The sequence below is a fragment of the Otolemur garnettii genome, unplaced genomic scaffold, assembly GCF_000181295.1.
Source record: "Otolemur garnettii isolate 467f Iridium unplaced genomic scaffold, OtoGar3 scaffold00015, whole genome shotgun sequence".
In the NCBI taxonomy this organism is placed as follows: domain Eukaryota; kingdom Metazoa; phylum Chordata; class Mammalia; order Primates; family Galagidae; genus Otolemur; species Otolemur garnettii.
The window spans coordinates 7,003,757-7,023,164 of NW_003852410.1; the positions used below are offsets into that span (position 1 = coordinate 7,003,757).

At 43.3% G+C, this 19,408-nt stretch overlaps 1 protein-coding gene across 1 annotated transcript in view; it reads left to right on the forward strand.

Annotated features, from left to right (window-relative positions):
- The window catches only part of SUMF1 (sulfatase modifying factor 1), a 100,102-nt gene that overhangs the window by 71,359 nt on the left and 9,335 nt on the right, over nt 1–19,408 (forward strand). The window contains exon 8 of the mRNA XM_003785481.3: nt 17,107–17,166. Within this exon, the coding sequence (XP_003785529.1) occupies nt 17,107–17,166 (60 nt within the window). The remainder of the gene's footprint in view (nt 1–17,106; nt 17,167–19,408) is intronic.

Sequence of the window (19,408 nt, forward strand, 5' to 3'; positions counted from 1 at the left end):
TTCAAGCAATGTGTAGAGCCATATCTGGCCTTGAACACAGGACCAAACAGTTTTATGCCATCATTCTAGGAAATAGAGGTGATTGATCCTGTAGTCTTTTAGTGAGTGTAGTCTGTATCCTCTGATGTTGGTGGTTTGGTTTTAGCTGACAGAGAAATTATCTTTATTTAGGCTGTTGGAACTGTAGAGCTTACATTGTTTAGGATGAAACTAACTGTGAGGGCCCTGGGACTGGCCAGGTCTCAGGCCCAGCTTAGGTAGGTTCCAGACGTGGACCGCTAAACTACCTTGCTCAGGAACAATTTCTCCTAGGTGCCTTAGGGCTATCTACTTTAGCTGGAGAGAGAGAGAGAGTGTGTGTGTGTCTTAGAGAGAGTAAAGCAGTCTTCTTAGAACAGATAGATCTTAGTCTTTAGCAGAGCTTGGTAGTCTTCAGCAGAGAGACGCCGTGCTGGTGTTCTACAGGCAGACGAAGAGACAGAGTCAGAGTAAGCGTGTCCGTGATACAATGCACATGCTTTTCGACTGCCTTCTCCTCCAGCCTAATATAGGGCTGATCTTGTGTCGCTCAACATCACAGGTGTAGAGACTGCCAATTCACCAATGCTCTCATCTCACAAGCTCTCTCATGCTTGTTAGAACTAAACCCCTCCACATGCCCTTTTCACCAGTGTTCTATTATTGAGCTATACAGGTGTTTCTTATAACTCTCACTTCTCCTAGCCATAGGCTATATGGGCTGCTACAACTAACTGATTTCTTTATATTTTAGAACGAATCCAAATGAGACTGGGTAGTCCACAAGTGCTCTATTGTATTTATTGTATATTAGCATATTAAGCTTTCTGAAATTAAAGAACCACTTGCAGTTTCGGAGACAAATTCCACCTAGCAGTGTGTAAGTATTTTTAGATAATGAGAAAGTCTCTTCTTTGTTGCAGGAAGCTAATGTGGTTTGTATTTTCTCTTAATAGTTGCTTCTTCTGTGTTAGGTTGACTAGTTTTCAGCACCCAGGTGCTTCATAGCCCTATGTTAAAAAACTACCTTTTAACCAGATCTTATGTATCTGCCATTGTAGATGTCGGAACAGTCACCATTTTGGGGGGCTTCACTGCTCTTTCTCCCTCTTCTTCCTGCCTGGCAGTAGAACTTGAGTTCGAGTAAGGCACCTTAAGGAAGATATTAGTTGCGTGTCTCACATCTCAGCAAGAATCCGTGGAAAGGTTGCTGAAGGAAGTGAAACAATTTGGGATAGAGACACTCCAGGATGGAAGAATCTGGGGAGGAATCCGCCAGCTCACATCAGGTGGGGTGAAGGAGGGACCTTGTAAGGTCTCCTGAGGAGTTCTTGCCTTTCGCAAAGAGGAAACTAGGCCAAGAGTGAAGGGGTAGAGCCCAGACTAGGTGCTGGTTCTCCTTGCTCCCTGGCCTATGAGCTGGTTCTCTGGTGATGCTTCCTACCTGGGCTTATCCCAGTCTCTGCAGTGTTTTCATGAATACTTTCTACTAAGACTAAGAATAGTCTCTCTTAACACTGAGGCTTTTTATCTTGTATTTTTATAGTGATGAATTATAAAGGGACCTCTCTCATCTTTCTTTCCTTTTTATTTTTTATTTATTGATTGATTGATTAATTGTAGAGGGGTCTCACTATGTTGCCCATACAGGTCTCCAATGTCTGGGCAAAAGTGATCCTCCCACCTCATCCTCCTAAAGTGTTGGGGTTGTAGGTGTGAGCCACTGTGCCAGCCATTACTTTTCTTTTTAACCTTCTCTCCTTTCCTTTTTTGGATCTGAATTCTGTGGCCAAGAGTCATTACATAGAAACGTAAGTGCAAGATGATCATTTGCTTTAGCAAATCATTGTTGACATCTACTATCTCAGACGCTGTTGAAGGCTCTGGTGGTAAAGCAGGGAGCAGAGCACAGTCAATGTTGCCAAGGTGCCTGCCTTCTAGTGGCAGAAATAAACCTATGTACAATTTGTCATGAGGTGTGAGTACAGTGTGTTTCTTTTTTTCTGACATCAAATGTATGGGTTTTTTCCCTGACACCAAGTATGTGTGTTTTTTCCACATCAGTTCTCCACCACCAGCTGAGTATTCGAGAATTCCTTTCAGTTCTGACACTAACTCCTGGAGTTAGCACAGACCCCACAGATGAAGCTCTCAGGCCTATGGGCTGCATTTTACACACTACCGGTTGATGGGGTGCCTGGATCACCCACACTTTTGCTTCTCCAGCTGCAAATTTGAGGGTTTTCACAATTCCCTATTCAGGTTTGGTGATTTTCTAGAGTGATCCACATAACTCAGGAAAGCACTTTACTTAGGATTACCAGTTTGTTATAAAGAAGAAGAAGAGCCAAATGGAAAAGATGTATAGAGCAAAGTAAGGGCTGGTACAGAGCGTCCACCCCCTCTCCAGGTGGGCCACCTTTCCAGCATGTTCCTGTGTTCACCAGCCTGGAAGCTCTCTGTAGTTTAGGAGGTTTCGTTAAATAAGCATGACTGATTAATTCATTGGCCACAGGTGATTGAGCACAGTGTCCAATGAGGGGTGGGACTGGAAGTTCCAATCAACTAATTCTGGCTTGATCGATGGCAACCAGCTTCCATCCTGAAGTTATCTAAGCCTCTCCTTCTCTCCCACCCCCTGCCCCACAAGTAATCTTTATTAGTTTACAAAAGAAAGCATGTTTTTTTACACACCCACCACAACATTTTCTGTTTACCTAATGTTCTGGTTTATTGAGGTTTTATGGTTCCTATAGTTTATCTTGTAATGAAAAGAAAATGTCTGATTCCCTACTTATTGCTTCATTTCTGGGATGAGAGTTTTTCCTTGAAGGTTTTTGAAAACCATTCCTGTAATACCTAAAGGAAGATGAAATGTGAAATGGAACAGGACAAAAGCTTGGTGGGGTTTGAGGCAGCAAGATGACTAAAGGCACGTGTGGTGTCACTCTAAGTGTGGATATCTGTCTAAGTAATAGGTGTTGGTGCTTTAAATATGTGTTTATTCTTAAGTGAGATAAGCAGGTGTCATATACTGGGAAAAGTACCCTAGGAGAAACATGCCTAGTAAGTGACAAATTTAAGCTCCATTAAAAAGCTAATGAGTTTCAGTGTAAAAACTGGGCTGGAAAAAAAAAATGATACTATATGAGTTAGCTCAGAAGGGGCACATCACAGAGTGGCTAAGTGTGAGTCTGGAGTCAGACATCTTGGGCTTGAACCTTCTAGTGGAATTCTCAGAGTCCACTACCGTAGCTCTGTTGAGATCTGTTGGGATGTTGAACTGTTTTGTTTATGTTGCGAGGGTTCTTTTGCTCGTCTCTTCTCATCTGGCCCCTCTCTCTCAGATCTGGACTAATAGGATGGCACAGGACCTGTTCTCCTCTGCTGGGAACTCTCCTGTTCAGTTCGGGGAGCAGGAGGACCCTAGATAGAGCGCTTGTGTCCTACTTTGCAGTGTTGATGGTCAGGGGTAGGGTGAGTACACCTGGAACCTGTAGAACAGCTGTTCTGTTTTGACCTATTTCCCAGGGACTGCCTCAGCATGAGCCAGCGCTGGAGGATCTTTGAATTATGGGTTATTTGCCATTTTGTTGCTGGAAGTTTGAGTTGGGGGCTGGATGTCACCCTCTCTATAGAGGCTATTATTGTGGGGGATTGGTCACTCAGTGGAGATGATAGTGGCAGCTGGGTGAGTCAATCTAGACGGTGGCTGTAGGTGACTGGGATGTGGACATTTGCTTGAACTAGGCCTAGGAGTAATGGCTGCTAAAGGCTGAGGGGCAGGGTCCTGGGTGTAGCAATGGATCTCAGGGTGGGGCCTTGGAGCCCAGACACAACTCTGGAATCTGGAGAGTGGTGTTACATGCCCAGTAGTGGCCATGGAGCCACAAGGGCACTGCCTCAGGCTCAGGAGCTTCAAGAGCCTCAGAGCTCAATCTGGGGATTACAGGGTAGAGCTAACACAGATGGGGGGCTGCTTCCCCATCATGGAGACCACTGATGCCCATTAGCATGGTCTGGGCCTTGTCTTATCTGCCCAGGACCTTGGAGGTGAGCCAGGGCTGCTAGTTGGCCAAGATTCTCCCTTTCTCATGCCTGGCCCAGGCCCCACTGAGCAGAGCATCCCAAGGCTTCCAAGGTGGTGCCTGTGGCAGTTGAGGTTCCTTGTCCGCTCAGATCCCACATGTGGGGAGGGACACTTGGATCCCAAGTCACAGGTTATAGGCTGGGAATGTCTGCTCTGTCTGCTGCCTCCCTGGCACAGTGCTGGTGATGTGACAACTACAGCTGAGTCCTGAGCAGAGGTAGCACCACGGACCTGAGCATTTAGAATAGTGTCAGCTGCCGAAGCCCAGGACTGGCCGTCCCCAGACCTTTTGCCTGCTCTCTGGTGCAGTGTCTCTGTACAGACTCTAACCAGCTCCCCATCAGCCCAGTGGGCTGCAGTGATAGAAGGGGACCCAGTACCTGCAACTTTGACTCCCCTCTTTAAAAGGGATGTCCCCATGGACTGCCTCCATTCTGCCGCCTTCCCCTCCTCCAGCAGTGTGAATTGCACTGGAACACCAGCTTAGTCTCTGAGATGGTGGGTGGTGCTTGGGAGTAGGAATTGCCCACCATGCCCTGCTTGATCTGCTCAGTAGAGCGGTAGTGCCTGTATAAGTTGTTCCTCCCTCAGTGGGTGGCACTTGCAGCAAAGAGCCAGCTGCACTGTTGTTCTTTGGGGCCTGTGACCAGCTCCAGTGCCTCATGAGAAATGCTCAAATGCCCCAGCCAGTGGGAAGGGATGGGCCTTAAAGCTCCCAGGGGGTTCCTTGTTCTTCACCACAGCAGAGGACTGTTTCCACTAAGGGCAAGATCTCAAATGTTGTTATCAAGCACAGATGGAAGGAAGGCACTGAAGTCACCTTCCCTAGAGAGGGGGCTGCCATGCCTAACAATAGCCCTACAGATACCGCTTTCATGTCCAAAGATCAGCCCCATGTGCGCATCTGCCAAATGGCATCAGTAAGCCCTGCAGTGCCCTGCTCAGCCTCAGGGGAGCACATGGGGGAGACTAGGAAAGCGGGGAGCAGGACAGGGTCAGCAGATGGGTGGATTGGGGCATAGTCTATCAGCAAGGGAATTCTTCCCAATCTTCTCTTTTTTCTTTTTTAACTTTCCCACTCACTCTAAGGCATCTTTTCCTTACTGCTTTATTTTACCCTGGGAAATAAGTGACTGCCAGGGATCCTTTTGCTCTGTAAATATCATCAGTGCAGGAAGCCTGAAGAAATATACAGGGAGGGTAACTGCTTCTCCAACGAAACCACAGCATCAAGGATAAAATATGGTTTCCCAGCATGTGAACAGGGCCCAGGTGTCAGATTCGTAGGCAGCATCTACCCTGTGTCTAAGACCCTTCCCCAACCAGCCCAGTATCTCCTATAACAATACCCCCCCCCCAACACGCCCACCCACCTGTGTCATTCTCTGGTCACTGGACAACATTTTGTTTAATATGATTAAACCACTATTTTCTGAAATATATACCTATCTCCGACTCTCCCTTCAGATATAGCAGACCTATCTTCCTTACAGGGCATGATAACAGCCAATGAAGGGGAAGGTGTGGGTTGCAGTGTAGCTCCATTAAGGCAAAGCTTGAGGCCAGAAACACAGCCCATCTTCTCCAACTCCATCAGGGAGGGAGGGGGGAGAGGGCACACGATATTCATTCCTCAGCAAGAGCTCTAGGGGTCTGGTCATCTTTTGGAAGCCACTTTAGGGAATCAGGAAGAGCTAAACTAATTCCTACCTTTCCCTAAGCACAACCCGTAGGTTACTCAAAACGTATGCCCCCAATAGAGTACACAGACACCAGTCTTGTTAGAGCCTTTATTGAGAGGAATCAATGTTCTCAAAGAGGAGAATTAGTATTCTGAACAAGGAATTTGTTCTGGGAGAGTGAGTTTTCCTCCCTGGAAGTGCTTGGGGAACATTTTCTGTCTAAATCTGTTTCCAGCAGTGGGAGGCAGTGGAGGCATCTGGCCAACTGAGGCCTGAGGGTAGGGCTTGGATGGGGCACAGGCTCCCTTCAGGGCATGGATGGAGAATCCCCCTGAGGAAATAGGTGGTGCTCAATTGCTACACCTTTCTAAGGCTGTCACTGCTTGTCTCTGATTCTGAGGATACTCTGGCCAGCAGAGACACCTTTTTGGCTGTAAGATTTGGTATGGGGCACTTCTGTAAATTCATTGAAGAAATGGCCCTGGGCGGCTTTCCCGCACTGCACTTCTATCTTGTGATGACTTGGAAACATAAGGGCCTCTTCGGGGCCAGTGACATCTATTTTGTACCTATGCTTAGTTTCTTCCGTTGGAACTTCACACTGTCTACCCCAGTAAAGGCAGCTCTCTTCTGCCCAGATGCTGACAGGAGCTGCCCTTTTCCAGAGAAATTTCTTGCCCTTTGCTTTTTGCTCAAGGTTTGGAAAGCCATTGGGGAAAGCAACTCATTGGTTTCCTGAAACAATCTTCAGAAGGAGGCTGCCCCCTCAGTGACAGGGTCAGGAAGATTTACTCCTAAGCATCTCCTCTGATGTCTTGTCCTGGGGCAGGGTTGTTTTTCCTCCTGCATTGAGATGTCCCCAATCCTGCATCCCCTCCACCTGTATCTCCTGCTGTGGGCCTCAGAGGGCTCACTCTCTGCAGCATGAGAAATTCTCTTCCTGGCACTTCCCTAAGACATAGCTGGGGACCCAGGGTACTGTCACTGCTACTTGCTGATCCCTCTGTCCTCCAAGTGAAGACATTTGCAATTCTATTGGGAAACACAAATGTTGAAAAAGAGTCACCTGGGACAAGGACAGGAGAGTGTGGGGACTTGCTAGTCAGGAATGGAGGATGCTAAAAGAGTTGGATACATTTTTGCTCTAAATTATCCTCAAAGGTCCTAGAATGTAGGGGCTGCTGATACATGTGCAGCTCCCTGGTTTGCCTTTGCTGGTCCAAAGAAGGGAGAAGGGTGAGTCCTGCTTATCAGCAATTGATGTTAACATTTTCCCTAAAGAATTGAATTGGTAGCCTGGCCTAAGTTGTTTTGAAAAAGATCCTGTTTTTTTTTTTTTCCTCTCCACATCAGGAAATCATTCCTCTTTTTAACTTGTCTCTCCAAGAGTGCCAGAACATCAGAGTTGGTTGGGGAGGGGTAACCAGACACTACCAGGTTGGCTGCAAGGTCTCCCTCAAAAGAGGCCTTAGAAGAATGGAGGACAAGAAGCTCTTATTTGAAATGACTTTGTGCCAAAGCAGAGGGAACAAGTCCGTGGCACATGGCTGGCACTAAGAAAATTCTGAAATTACAAGGGTTGGAGGGTCAACACTTCTTGCTTGTTGGGACATAAATGAACACCTCATCAGCACTATCTGGAGAGAGCAACTCCAGAACACTCTTTAATGAAATAGAAATAGATTTAGACTGAGTCACAGCTGAAATGCTGTCTGGTGGTAGTACAGCAGACAGTGATTGGTGTGTGATGACGAGTGTGGGAATCAGTAGGATCTATGGCTAGAGGTAAATTTGGAAAGGGGTTGATATTTGTGAAAAGCTGGGATCAGATAAAAAGGTGTTGTTCAGAGAGAAAGTAACCTATGGTTGGAGAATGGGATCTGCTCCTTGGTAGGAGAGCAGGGAAGGCAAGAGCCTGGGGTGGGGAATGGTCCCCTAGGAATTTGGAATTCAAGGGAGAAGCAGGCTCTGGTGGCAGAGCGCCACCCAGTGGTGAGGTGGAAGTCAGTCAGGTGAAGGGGGTCACGAGATCAGGTGAGAGAATGGAATGTGGAGCTGGCTCAGGCAGAGGGGGCTCCCAGTGGGCTTGCTAAAAGCACGAATAGAGTGAGTGATGACTCTGTCATGTCAATGGTAGAAACAAAAAGAGACAGAGGAAGCACTTCCAGGCACTCCTGGGACACCAGTGGCTTGGCTTCAGCAGTTATTCTATGGCACACATCCCAGAGGGGGTCTGGTCCTAATGGTTGACATATGTGGATGGTATCATGATGCTGTCCCGGGGGCTGCAGAAGACAGAAGTTACAAAACAAAGCTGCAGCCCGACCAGAACAAGGAAAGGAGGGCCTTCTAGCTTAACGGGGGTGGGGCCACCTGCCACCCCCCTCACCTTGGCCCCACCTATGACTTCACAGTACACTCTCTATCCTCTCCCCAAGGCCTTCACTCACATCCCCGTTCCTATGGCTGCTCCCTCCCGTGATTATGGCAGGATTCACTGAATCTAAAATGCATAGAATATGCTTTTTAAAAGTACCAGGAAAGAAGTGGAAAGCAGCTTCCTTCCCTTCTTTGCTTCTCTCTGGCAAATTCTCCAAACTGAGAAACAAAGGGAGTAGCTTACGTGTAAGGACAGGAAGAAGCATAGGGGTCATACTGGAGTCCCTTTATGGGAGACCCTTGGGATATTAATCTCTGATCAGTGGACAAGGTCAGTCAGCAGGCAAGCTCAAATAGTCCACAGTAGTATTAGCAAGGTTCACATTTATAAGGTACTTTCACATACATTATCCCATATGACGTTCAAAACCACCCCGTGAGGCACAGACGTCAGTGGGTACCTCAGAAGAACCCAAACACTTAGGAAGTTCAGGATACTTATACAAAGTTGAGACACAGAAATTCTGACTCCAAACCAGCTGGTAGTTCTTTGTTCTTTCTTGACTTCTCACATGGTCACCTATTGGGGAATCCCAGTTGCTCAGGTCCGTCACTGGTTCACGATGGACCTGGCATCACAGTGGCTTCCTGTGAGCCCTTCCGTTATCTGAATACCTTCCTGTGAGCTCTTCTCGGGGGGCTGTGTATGCCCAGAGAGATTTAAACAGCTGACATCCTCAGAGATATCATGGACCTGAAAGCTCAGCTCAGGTCAGATCAAATAGAACCTTACCTTTCGTGTTCCACCTTTCCTTCTCTTGGCTCTGCCATGATGGTGAAAACAAAAAGAATGAGAGCCTGGGACTTGCTTCTCTCACCCTGCTTTTCTAATAAGCTCAGAGGTTGATTACCCAAGAATAGCATGGCTCTCCACTTTCACTAACAGAAGTGTGTTCCTTTTATCAATTTATAAAAGTGATAAACTATTTCCCATTTTTCTTTCATTGAAAAAGTCAAAGAAATGCCTACTTGATGTTCTTAGAAGTCCCCTGCTCAAGGAGGATACAGAATCAGAAGACAGCAATCACACCTGTCCCCTCAGAGGACCCTGTGTTCTGGGGACAGAGCTCAGAGGCTATTGACATTGCTCTCCTGATCAGCCCATCATGAAGGAAGTCAAGAATGAGTGCCACCGGACATGGGAAAGTGACCATCAGGTGTCAGGAGAGATAGTTCTCCTTCAGAGAAACCCCACTTTCATGCCAATCCACAACTATGAAATTGCTGTTAGGAGGTTTTTCCTGGAACCTTCCACTATACCCTGAGAGGTAGCCTATCAGCCTAAGGTAGAAACATTACTCCTCCTGAGTTCCTAGCTCTTTCCAACCACTTTCCCTAAAAGAGTGATGTTCTGTCACTCTCTAAGCCAATCAGACTCGTGTAAAAATGTGGGACTGTTACCCAATAAAGAGGGTGTGGCCACCTGTTATTGTCCAGCCAACTCCAAGCTCTTCCCAACCACTTCCCCTAAAAGTGTGGTGTTCTGTCACTGTAAGCCAACCAGATTCATGTAGAAATGTGGGAATAGGAGTGGGAACCAACAAAAAAATCCCTCTTAGGTGTTTCTTATCTTTTGTATGTCTTTTTTTTCCAGAGGGTTCTTAAAATCAGTTTCAGCAGCAGGTAACAGAGGTACAAAAAGAAGAACCCCAAACTGGTGGCCTTCTGTGGGCTAGTGGTTGCAGGTTTGGGAAAAAATCTCTGCAGACAACATTTAGGATTGAAAAAAGAGAGAATCAGGTACTTTGAAAAATAATTCTCAATAAATTTTATTATCATTATTAGTATTATTTACTTACTGGTATTAGTTTTTGGCTTTTTATTTAGAAATTGTGAAGGAGGTGAAGATTTATGGTGTAGCCAAATTAACAGGGTGCTGTGAAATGGCTGTCCCTGCTCCTCTTCTTGGCAGCGGGCTAGTAACAGAAGTGGCTACAGGTTATCAGGAATGATGTGGATTCTGCCCCTGGGGATTCTGCCCCTGGGGCAGAAACTGAGGCTGTAGCCTGCACTCTTTCCCAAGGGTGTAAAAAGCAGATTCTGACAGGCAGTTCTGGCCAGGTGAGGTGGCTCCATTGCCTGAAATCCTAGCACTCTGGGAGGCCCAGGTGGGTGGATTGCTTGAGCTCAGGAGTGCGAGACCAGCCTGAGCAAGAGTGAACCACCTTCCCACCCGGCTCTACTAAGAAAAAAAATAAAACAAAAACTAAACAGGCATCATGGCAGGTGCTGTAGCCCCAGCTACTTGGGAGGCTAAGGCAGGAGGATCACTTGAGCCCAAGAGTTTGAGGTTTCTGTGACCTATGATGCCACAGGATTCTTCCCAAGGTGCTCTGTCTCTAAAATAAGATACAAAGTAGTTCTGTCCATAGGCTTGAAGTTTTTATTTCCTTTCTGTTTAGCTCTTTTTAGATGTAAACAGAACTCCCCCTACTGAAAGAGGGAACGAGAGAATTAGAAAACTCAGATGATTGATCTTAGCCCTTACTGAGAAACTATGAGATAGTTTTTCTGATGTTGATATTCTTTTTTCTTTCTTTATTACTTTGTTTTTGAGACAGAGTCTCACTTTGCGCCCTCAATAGAGTGCTATTGCATCATAGCTCACAGCAATCTCAAACTCTTAGGCTCTAGCGATTCTCTTGCCTCATCCTCTCAAATAGCTGGGACTATAGGCGTCTTCCGCAACGCTCGGCTATTTTTAGAGATGTGGTCTGCTCTGGCTCAGGTTGGTCTAGAATCCGCAAGCTCAGGCAATCCACCCGCCTCCTGAGGCGAAACTGGGTTCAGCATTAAAGAAAACTGAGCTAAAGCTGAGCTCTGGCTCAGTACATTGCTCAGAAAACAGAGTATTCTCCATTGTTTGAATAGCCGGACATCAGAGCACCTGAGAGTCACATAGGGTGGGGGAGGGGACACAGGAGGAGGGTGAGATGGCCACAGCTTCCCCTCCGCCCAGCGGTCCTGCAGATCCTTGCACCCCTCCTGGGCCTTGTGGGTCCTGCTGCCCTCCCCTGCCATCCCATTTTCCAACCTCACCCTTTCTTCATATCATATATTTGCCTGAGGGGAATTTTCTGTTTATTTCATCTATGACCGAGATACTACCTGAGTCCCCCCTTCCTTTTTTCAGAGCCCTTAACTGGATCTTGTAAGTCTGAAATATTACCTGGAAATTCCGCTTGTACCCAGACATTTATACTCTCATGACACACATATCCCCAAACCCATGTCATCTACAGAATGTTTTTGCTTTATACTAACCCAGATGTAAAACCTAAAGTTCTTTTACATTTATTTATTTTTATGGATGTTGAATAGCAAGTTTTTTGTTTTAAAGTCAGCGTTCACTGTTTTCAATCAGAGGGGATGACTCAAATAATTAAGACTAATAATTCATTATTCAACATCCACACAACTAAAATAAGTAAAATTAACATATATAATTAACACTTAAAAAGATTTGGGGGATATGTTTATAGCACTAATTTTTCTGAAACCATACAAAGCCTTTTGGAACATGCTCTTTACTTACAGACAGACAGACACACACTCTTTGACAAATTAGTCCAATATTTTCAAAGCTAGGAATCATTTCCTTATACTTAACCCTTCATTCAATATATTGACACTGCTCTTTCTTACCCTACTTAAAATACAGATAGGCTCGGCCTTCTACGTCAGTTTTATAACAGATGTGTGAGTCTCTCAAGCCAGGCCCAGGTCAAGCTATTGATTCTCTCAGTCCTTGGTGGCAGGGTAGGACCTAGGAGTGTCAAAGCTTTAGGGTAGAATCTAGTCTTCAGAATTTTCACCTGATTTTCCTATGGGCCATGTAAATATGATCTTTTCCTGAGAATGCCTTGGTGCACACATGTGAAAAAGCTTGAGACAATTTGCTCTATATAATTAATTGCCCCTGCAGATGTCCAAATATCAGCTAATATGTCACACTTTACTCAGGTTCTTCTTTTTAGGTGTAAAAATTATAATATCCACCCTGTAAGCCTCCTTTTCTTAACTGTTTATCAGATGAGAGCTGTCCTCTGAATTGTCTCCTAACTTCTTACATCTTAAACTGTGCAGCTCTTTATTTGACATGCATGGGCCAGACTGTTACTTGATCTCTTTGGTATTGTTTTCAAATTTTTCCTATGTCAAAATTGAGGAGGTCAAAGACTGAAGATAAAGAGTACTCCAAAATGTGAAACAAAAAGAAACAGAGTCCTGGTTCTATGTGGTCAGCATGGACCTTTATTTCCACCCAGGTGTGGGTGAGCTGACTTTGAGAGGAAGTCAGCACGTGGGTTAAGGTGGATGGAAATCTAAAGAGTCAGAAGGGAAGGGATTGGCACATTCCCTCTTTCCTAGGTGGGACATTGTATGCATTCATTTCTTCCCACATTCCCTCTTTCCTAGGTGGGACATTGTATGCATTCATTTCTTCCTGGGTTGGTCAGTTCTATTTGGGCCCGTCTCTCTATTTGACTCTTTTTAGTATATTATAGGAGGCAGGGATGGGCGTAGTATCTCTTTGCTTCTGGGGGATGAGGGACAGCCCTGGGCTGCCTGTAAGGAAAATGGGACTGGGAAGGGAGTTACGTTCATAGGATCATTCTTGGGTCTTCAGTCTCTACGGGTTAGTATCCGTATAGGGTGAGGATATGAGCAATTGTTTCTCAGGTGACTGCCTGGTCAATAAATCAGGAGATGAGGCAGAGGATTACTGGCCCAAACTGAGACTGAGACAGATCATAATTACGGCCCTAACATAGGAAATAACCAAGGAGGCCATGATTCCAGCACCATGAGGGTAGAGTAGCCTATTTTGACTCTATCAAAAATATTAAGGGGATATAAATGTTTTTGTTACATGGATAGCTGTATAATGCTTTGGTCAGGGCACGAGTGTGCCCATCACCTGAATATTATTCATTGTGCCTCTTAGGCAAGTTTTACTCTCCCCTCTTCCGACCAACCCCCTTTCTTGATTTCCAATGATTTTACTCTTTTCTGTGCCCACCAATTAGTTCCAGATTATCAGGGAGTACATGTGGTATTTGTTTTTCCATTCTGGAGATACTTCACTTAGGATAATGATCTCCAGTTCCATCCAAATTGCTGCAAAAGATATTATTTTATTCCTTTGTATGGTAGCATAGTACCCCATGGTATGTATATGTGTGTGTGTGTGTGTGTGTGTGTGTGTGTCTGTATGTAGGTATGTGTATATATATACACAGAGGGTAACAAAAAATATATATACACATTTTAAGAAAAGAAAAGAATTGTATTAAAATTATAATACTCAGTATATACTCATAGCATTTGTTATCTTGTATTTCCTGTAATTGCAGAAGTCAAACATGACTTGAGTATTATAATTTTAATACAATTTTTTCTTTTCTCAAAATCTGTACACATCTTTTGGCACCCTCTGTGTATATATATGTACATGGCACCCTCTGTATATATGTACATATATTTAGATTTTTGTTCTTAGGATAATGGTGTCCTGATCCATCCAGATTGCTGCAAAAGACATTTCATTCTTTTTCATGGCTGAGTAGTTCTCTGTGATATAGGTATGCCACATTTAATAATCCTTTTATTAGTTGATGGGCACTTGAATTGATTCTACATTTTTGCAGTTGTGAATTGTGCTGCAATACACATTCAAGTGTAGGTGTCTTTTTGTAAAATGACTTCTTTTCCTTTGTGTCGATACCCAGTAGTGCAATTGCTGAATCAAATAGTAAGTCTACTATGAGTTCTTTGAGCAGTCTCCATGCTGTTTTCCATAGAGGTTGTACTAATCTGCAGTCCCACCAACAGGATATAAGTGTTTCTTTCTCTTTACATCCTCACCGGCATCTATTGTTTTTGGCAGCCGTCACAAGTTACCATAAACATTGTGACTTGAAGCAACAAAAACTCAGAGTTCTGGACCTGGCAGTGTGAAATCAAGGGCTGGCAGGGCCACACTCCCTCCATAGTCTGAGCAAGGACTTGTCCTTACCTCATTGCTTCTGGTGGCTCTCAGGAGTACTTGGTGTCCTTTGGCTTGTAGCTGCCTCATTCACCCTGTGCCTGCATCTTGGCCTGGCTTCTATGTGTCTGTGTCCTCTCCTCCTCTCATAAGGATACCTGTGATTGGATTTAGGGCCCACTGTAAACTATTATGGCTTTATATTAATTACAAAAATTATAAACTGCAAAGTGCCTATTTACAAATAAGGTCACGTACTGAGGCTCTGAGTGAATATGAAATTTGGAGACACCGTTCTACCCACTATACCCTGCTAGTAATTTTTCTGGGTTTTGGCAGGATGGCAAACATTTCAAATAGTGGTAGTTAACCCTTCATGATGTTGTTTTCCAGCAAAAATAGTTTTACTTATAAGAACCAGCTGAGCACTCACCTAAATTTTAGCCTATATGAACTGCTGCAACTGCATTAACACAGGGTGACTCTAGCTATTGCTTGTGTCACATGACGAGTGTCACTTAATGAGTGCAGACTTAGTTCATTGAAGTTGGTGATGAACTAAGTTGGTTCTCATGCCTTCCCATTGGGAAATTAGCTCCTTCTTGTTCCTGGATCCAACTTGACCAAAGAATTTTATCTTGTGGGTTAGCGGATACCATGAGAAACTTTATGAGATTATAAACGGTCACTTGATGCATCCTAGCACACCATGCAGAAAACCACCTGAAGCAGTGTAGCATGGGAATTCTCTACCAAGAATCTTAGTTTAGCAGAGTGTGGGCATTATATGGGACAGCACACAGTTAATAGTGACTCATTCATGCTATAATGGAGTCTTGGCGTTTATGTCACTTTTTTGAAATAAGCAACTCATCCAGTAGATTCTGATGCAATGCCTGTTGGATTTTAGATAACCTAAAGAGAAAGCCTCTCTGCTAGCTGTTATTTTTATGTGTAGCTTTTGACCTTTGCAGCTTGCTCTTTAGAGTCAGTTATAGTTTACTAACATAACATTAAGCGTTTAAGGCCTTGGAAGTAGTGTGGCCTTGCAAAGGCAGGAAGACTAGCCAATGACAGTTTCTAAGTACAGATGGTCTGTGACTTACACTGGTTTGACTTAAGATTTTTTTAACTTTACAGTGGTGAAAAGCAATACGCTGTCAGTAGAAACTGTACTTTGAGTACCTTTATAATCGTCCTGTTTTCCATTTTTAGTTCAATATTCGGTAAATTGCATGACATTATGAAATAGGCTTTGTGTTAGATGACTTTGCCTAACTGTAGGCTAAAGTAAGTGTTCTATACACCATCATTTAGTTCCAAATTATCAGGGAGTATGTGTATAGGCTAGGCTCAGCTTTACTTTTCTTGACACTAGGAACTCAGGACATAATCGCATCCTAAATCAAGGAGCATCTATCTCTACCTGGAAATGCTTGGAAGATAACATGCACTTCTGCCCAGGCAGTTAACATTTACAGGACAGTACATGAGCCATGCTTAGGGGAAAATGTGGTTCTTTTAACTTCTGCCCTTCATGATACCTGGTTGACAGGAAGACGGAAAACTAAGATAAATAGGCGTCTCTAGTTTTCAGTAAGCAAAGAGACAGCTGTGTGATTAACTGTCTTTTTTAACAACAAAGGAAAACAAAGAAATCATTCTCTCCCTCAGATTCCCCTGATTATTCTGGCTTATCAGAGCTTCTTAGTGTGCTCAGATGCTCTCCCCATGGCCTGCTTGATGCTGAGGCTTTTATCCTGGCAACTGGAGCTTTAGGATGTTCACTTCTACTGCCCTTTTATCTGAAGCAGGAAAACCAGCCTTGCCTTTTGGCTGGCACTGTATGAATCTGATTCTCATTACAGGCATAGTTACCTCTCCTTCCCTTCTTGCCTCCTTTTAGGCACTGCCCAATTTCCTCCACTTCTTGTTTCTTAGTGGGAGCACAGTACAGTATGTCAGAGCATAGACTGTGGGACAGAGCTGCCTGGCTGTGCCACTTGTTTGGACATTTACTTAACTTACTGCTGAACTTGTAAGGAGAGTACCTGAATTAATATTTGCAAATTGCTCTGAAGCATGTTATTTCATAGTAAGTGCTCTGTAAGTCTTTTTTTTTTTTTAAAAAGATAAACTGTCTTCTGCATCTTGATTGTGGTGGCATTTACATTACCGTACATTTGTCAAAAATCAGAAATGTGCATTTTAAAAGGGTAGATTCTACTGTATGTAAATTATACCTCAATAAATGAGACCTAATTTTTGTTAAAAGAACAAAAAATAATTTTTTTTATTCAATCAAGAAAGAGTTTATTAGGTGTTGCATAGTGAGATTATAAAAACATAAAATTCATAGTTGGGCGTTGTGGCAGGCACTTGTAGTCCCAACTACTTGGGAGGCTAAGGCAAAAGAACCGCTTAAGCCTAAGAGTTGGAGGTTGCTGTGACTGCATTCTACAGAGGGCAACATAGTGAGACTCTGTCTCAAAAAACAACAACAAGAAAACCCCATAGAATTCAAAGAGGCTCATTGAACAAACCAGGGATAATGCAGGATGAATTTGCATATCTGCACAGCTGCAAACAGCTCATTAGTGGTGTAGGCTAGACATGCTGTAGGAGCTTAGAGGCGGGCTTGCTTCCTGTAGTGGGAAGACTTCACCAAAGAGGGGGATTTGGGGATGGGCCTTTGAGGATAGGTAGTATTAGGGGAGATAGGCCTTTGAGAGGGCTGGTGGGAGCAGGTACAAGGCCCAAGGGCAGAAATGCACATGGAATGTTCTGGAAACCATGAAAGAGCTGATTGGATCAAAATGGACTCTCCCCTGCTGTGTGAGGGGCAGTGTGACTTCTGGAATAATTGATTCTTTTCTCTTTATCCACAGAAAGGCCCCCCTTCTGGGAAAGATCGGGTGAAGAAGGGTGGATCCTACATGTGCCATAGGGTAAGTCATGTCACTGAATTCTTGTTTTGATGTTCTAATAGCAGGTTTATGTATCTACAGTAAACAATAGTTCCAAATGTTATATTTACTTCTGCTAATACATACCTGTCCCCATTGAAACTGGAAAAAAGTTTATGTATGTATATATTCAGAAAAGTTTCTAAATCATCTTAAGTTTGATTTCAGGCATGGGGAAAAGTAGCACAAGAAGCTGAGGTTATGTAGGATCTGTTGTCAACCAAATTCCATTCTGTTAATCTTGTCCCTTTGAGAGACCGTTGTTGTCCCACGAAGTAGGGGTAAGTGTAGAAGAACAAATACCCTTTCCAGGATATAAGTCTGGAAGCGCCCCTTAATTTATTTGAGACTTCTATAAATAAATACCCAGTATTCTAGGTATAAAGTATGTGCCTCGTGAAATATGCAGCATTCTCAGAGAGTGTTGTATCTTTGGGTTATGATTTTATTGTCAGACCTGGCTGTTTTGGTTGGTCGGAGTAACTTGGTGTTTCTTAAGTAAACTTTATAAGGAATTTGGAAATTGAATACCACCACCTCTCTTTTTTTCTTCAAGTCATATATTTTTAGTGTCTCCAGTTTAGTTTCTTTTGTCTCTGTATAAAGATGGCATTTTGCAGATTGTTATTGCCAAGAAATTTCCCATGGTAATTCACTTAGTCCAGGCAAGTAGAGACTTAAAACCATATACAATGGCTCCAAATTAAGTTACAATTTGATGATGATGGCATTATCAAACTTTGCTCTAAAACAGTGGTTCTTGTGTTTTAATGCTTATTGGAATCATCTGAGATCTTTAAAAAATACTGATGCCTGATGCTTATCCCTATTCTGATTTGATTTTTCCAGGGTGCAACCTGGGCATCAGATTTTTTAAAGTTCTCGGCAAAGTTCGGGAACCATTAGCCTAAAGAGAATCTCTTTAGATTGTACTTGTGTGTCAATTTGTTTGTATGTATGTGTGTTTCTTAACTTAGTATTTTTAATCCAGTGATTCAGGTGGAGTTCATGGAGTTGAGTTCAATTTATGCTTTATATCTGCTTTTATAAGAAGCTGTCAACAAATTTGTCTTCGCAAAATCCTATTTTCAATTTAAATTAAAAGCATTGTACCAGTGTATTTGCATGTTCACACATACACAGTGCATCAGAGTCTTCAGTCCCAGATCATTTCTCTAATTGAAGTTGTTACTGCAAGTGTACTTGGGATCTTGCTGGACAACCACACTTCTTTGAAAAACAGTTGAATCTCTCTTTGTGCAATTGTATCTCAAGATCCTGATTGCTACCAGTTATGTCTCTGAAATATGGCACTTTTCTAAATTGTGAATCTATTCACTTTCTAAGTAATTGAGGCCCAGAAGGTTTTTCATCAAGCATAAGTGGGGAAAATGTGAAGCTTTTTTTTTTTTTTTTTTTTTTTTTATTGAATGGTAACTGTGTACATTGATGCACTTGAAGCTTTTAAACACATTTTCAACAAGAACATAAACTATCCCACTTCCATGGATATGAATGTGTGTCTGCTTTAATGTTTTATAAATTTTAGCTTGTTTTTAAATCTACATTTTTATAATGTTCCCAGTTGATTTTTTTAAATGTATTTTAACCTAATATGTATTTTTATTAAACACACTTAAAACGTACAATTGATTTTTGTGTGTTCATCTTGTATCTTGCAACTTGCTAAACTCATCCATTAATCCTTGTAATGTTTTTGTAGATTCTATCACATTTTCAGCAAAGGTGATTATATGATCTGTGAATATATAATTTACTTCTTTCATTTTAATCTGGATGCCTTTCATAACTTTTTCTTGCTCTGTGGCTAGAACCTTCAGTATAGTATTGAGGTGGAATGATAAGAACAGATGATGTTGATCTTAGGGAGTAAACATTTTAAAGAATTAGGTATAAATACACAGCTATGATTTAATTTTAAAAAAAAGTGCCAGAAAAAAAAAAGAATTAGGTATAATGTTAGCATAGTTTCCTTTTTTTTTTGAGACGGAACCTCAAGCTGTCCCCCTGGGTAGAGTGCCATGGCATCATGCTCACAGCAATCTCCAACTCCTGGGCTCAAGCAAGTCTCCTGCCTCAGGCTCCCAAGTAGCTGGGACTATAGGCGCCCACCACAGCGCCTGGCCATTTTTTGGTTGCAGCCATCATTGTTGTTTGGTGGGCCCGGGCTGGGGATTCAAACCCGCCACCTTAGGTGTATGTG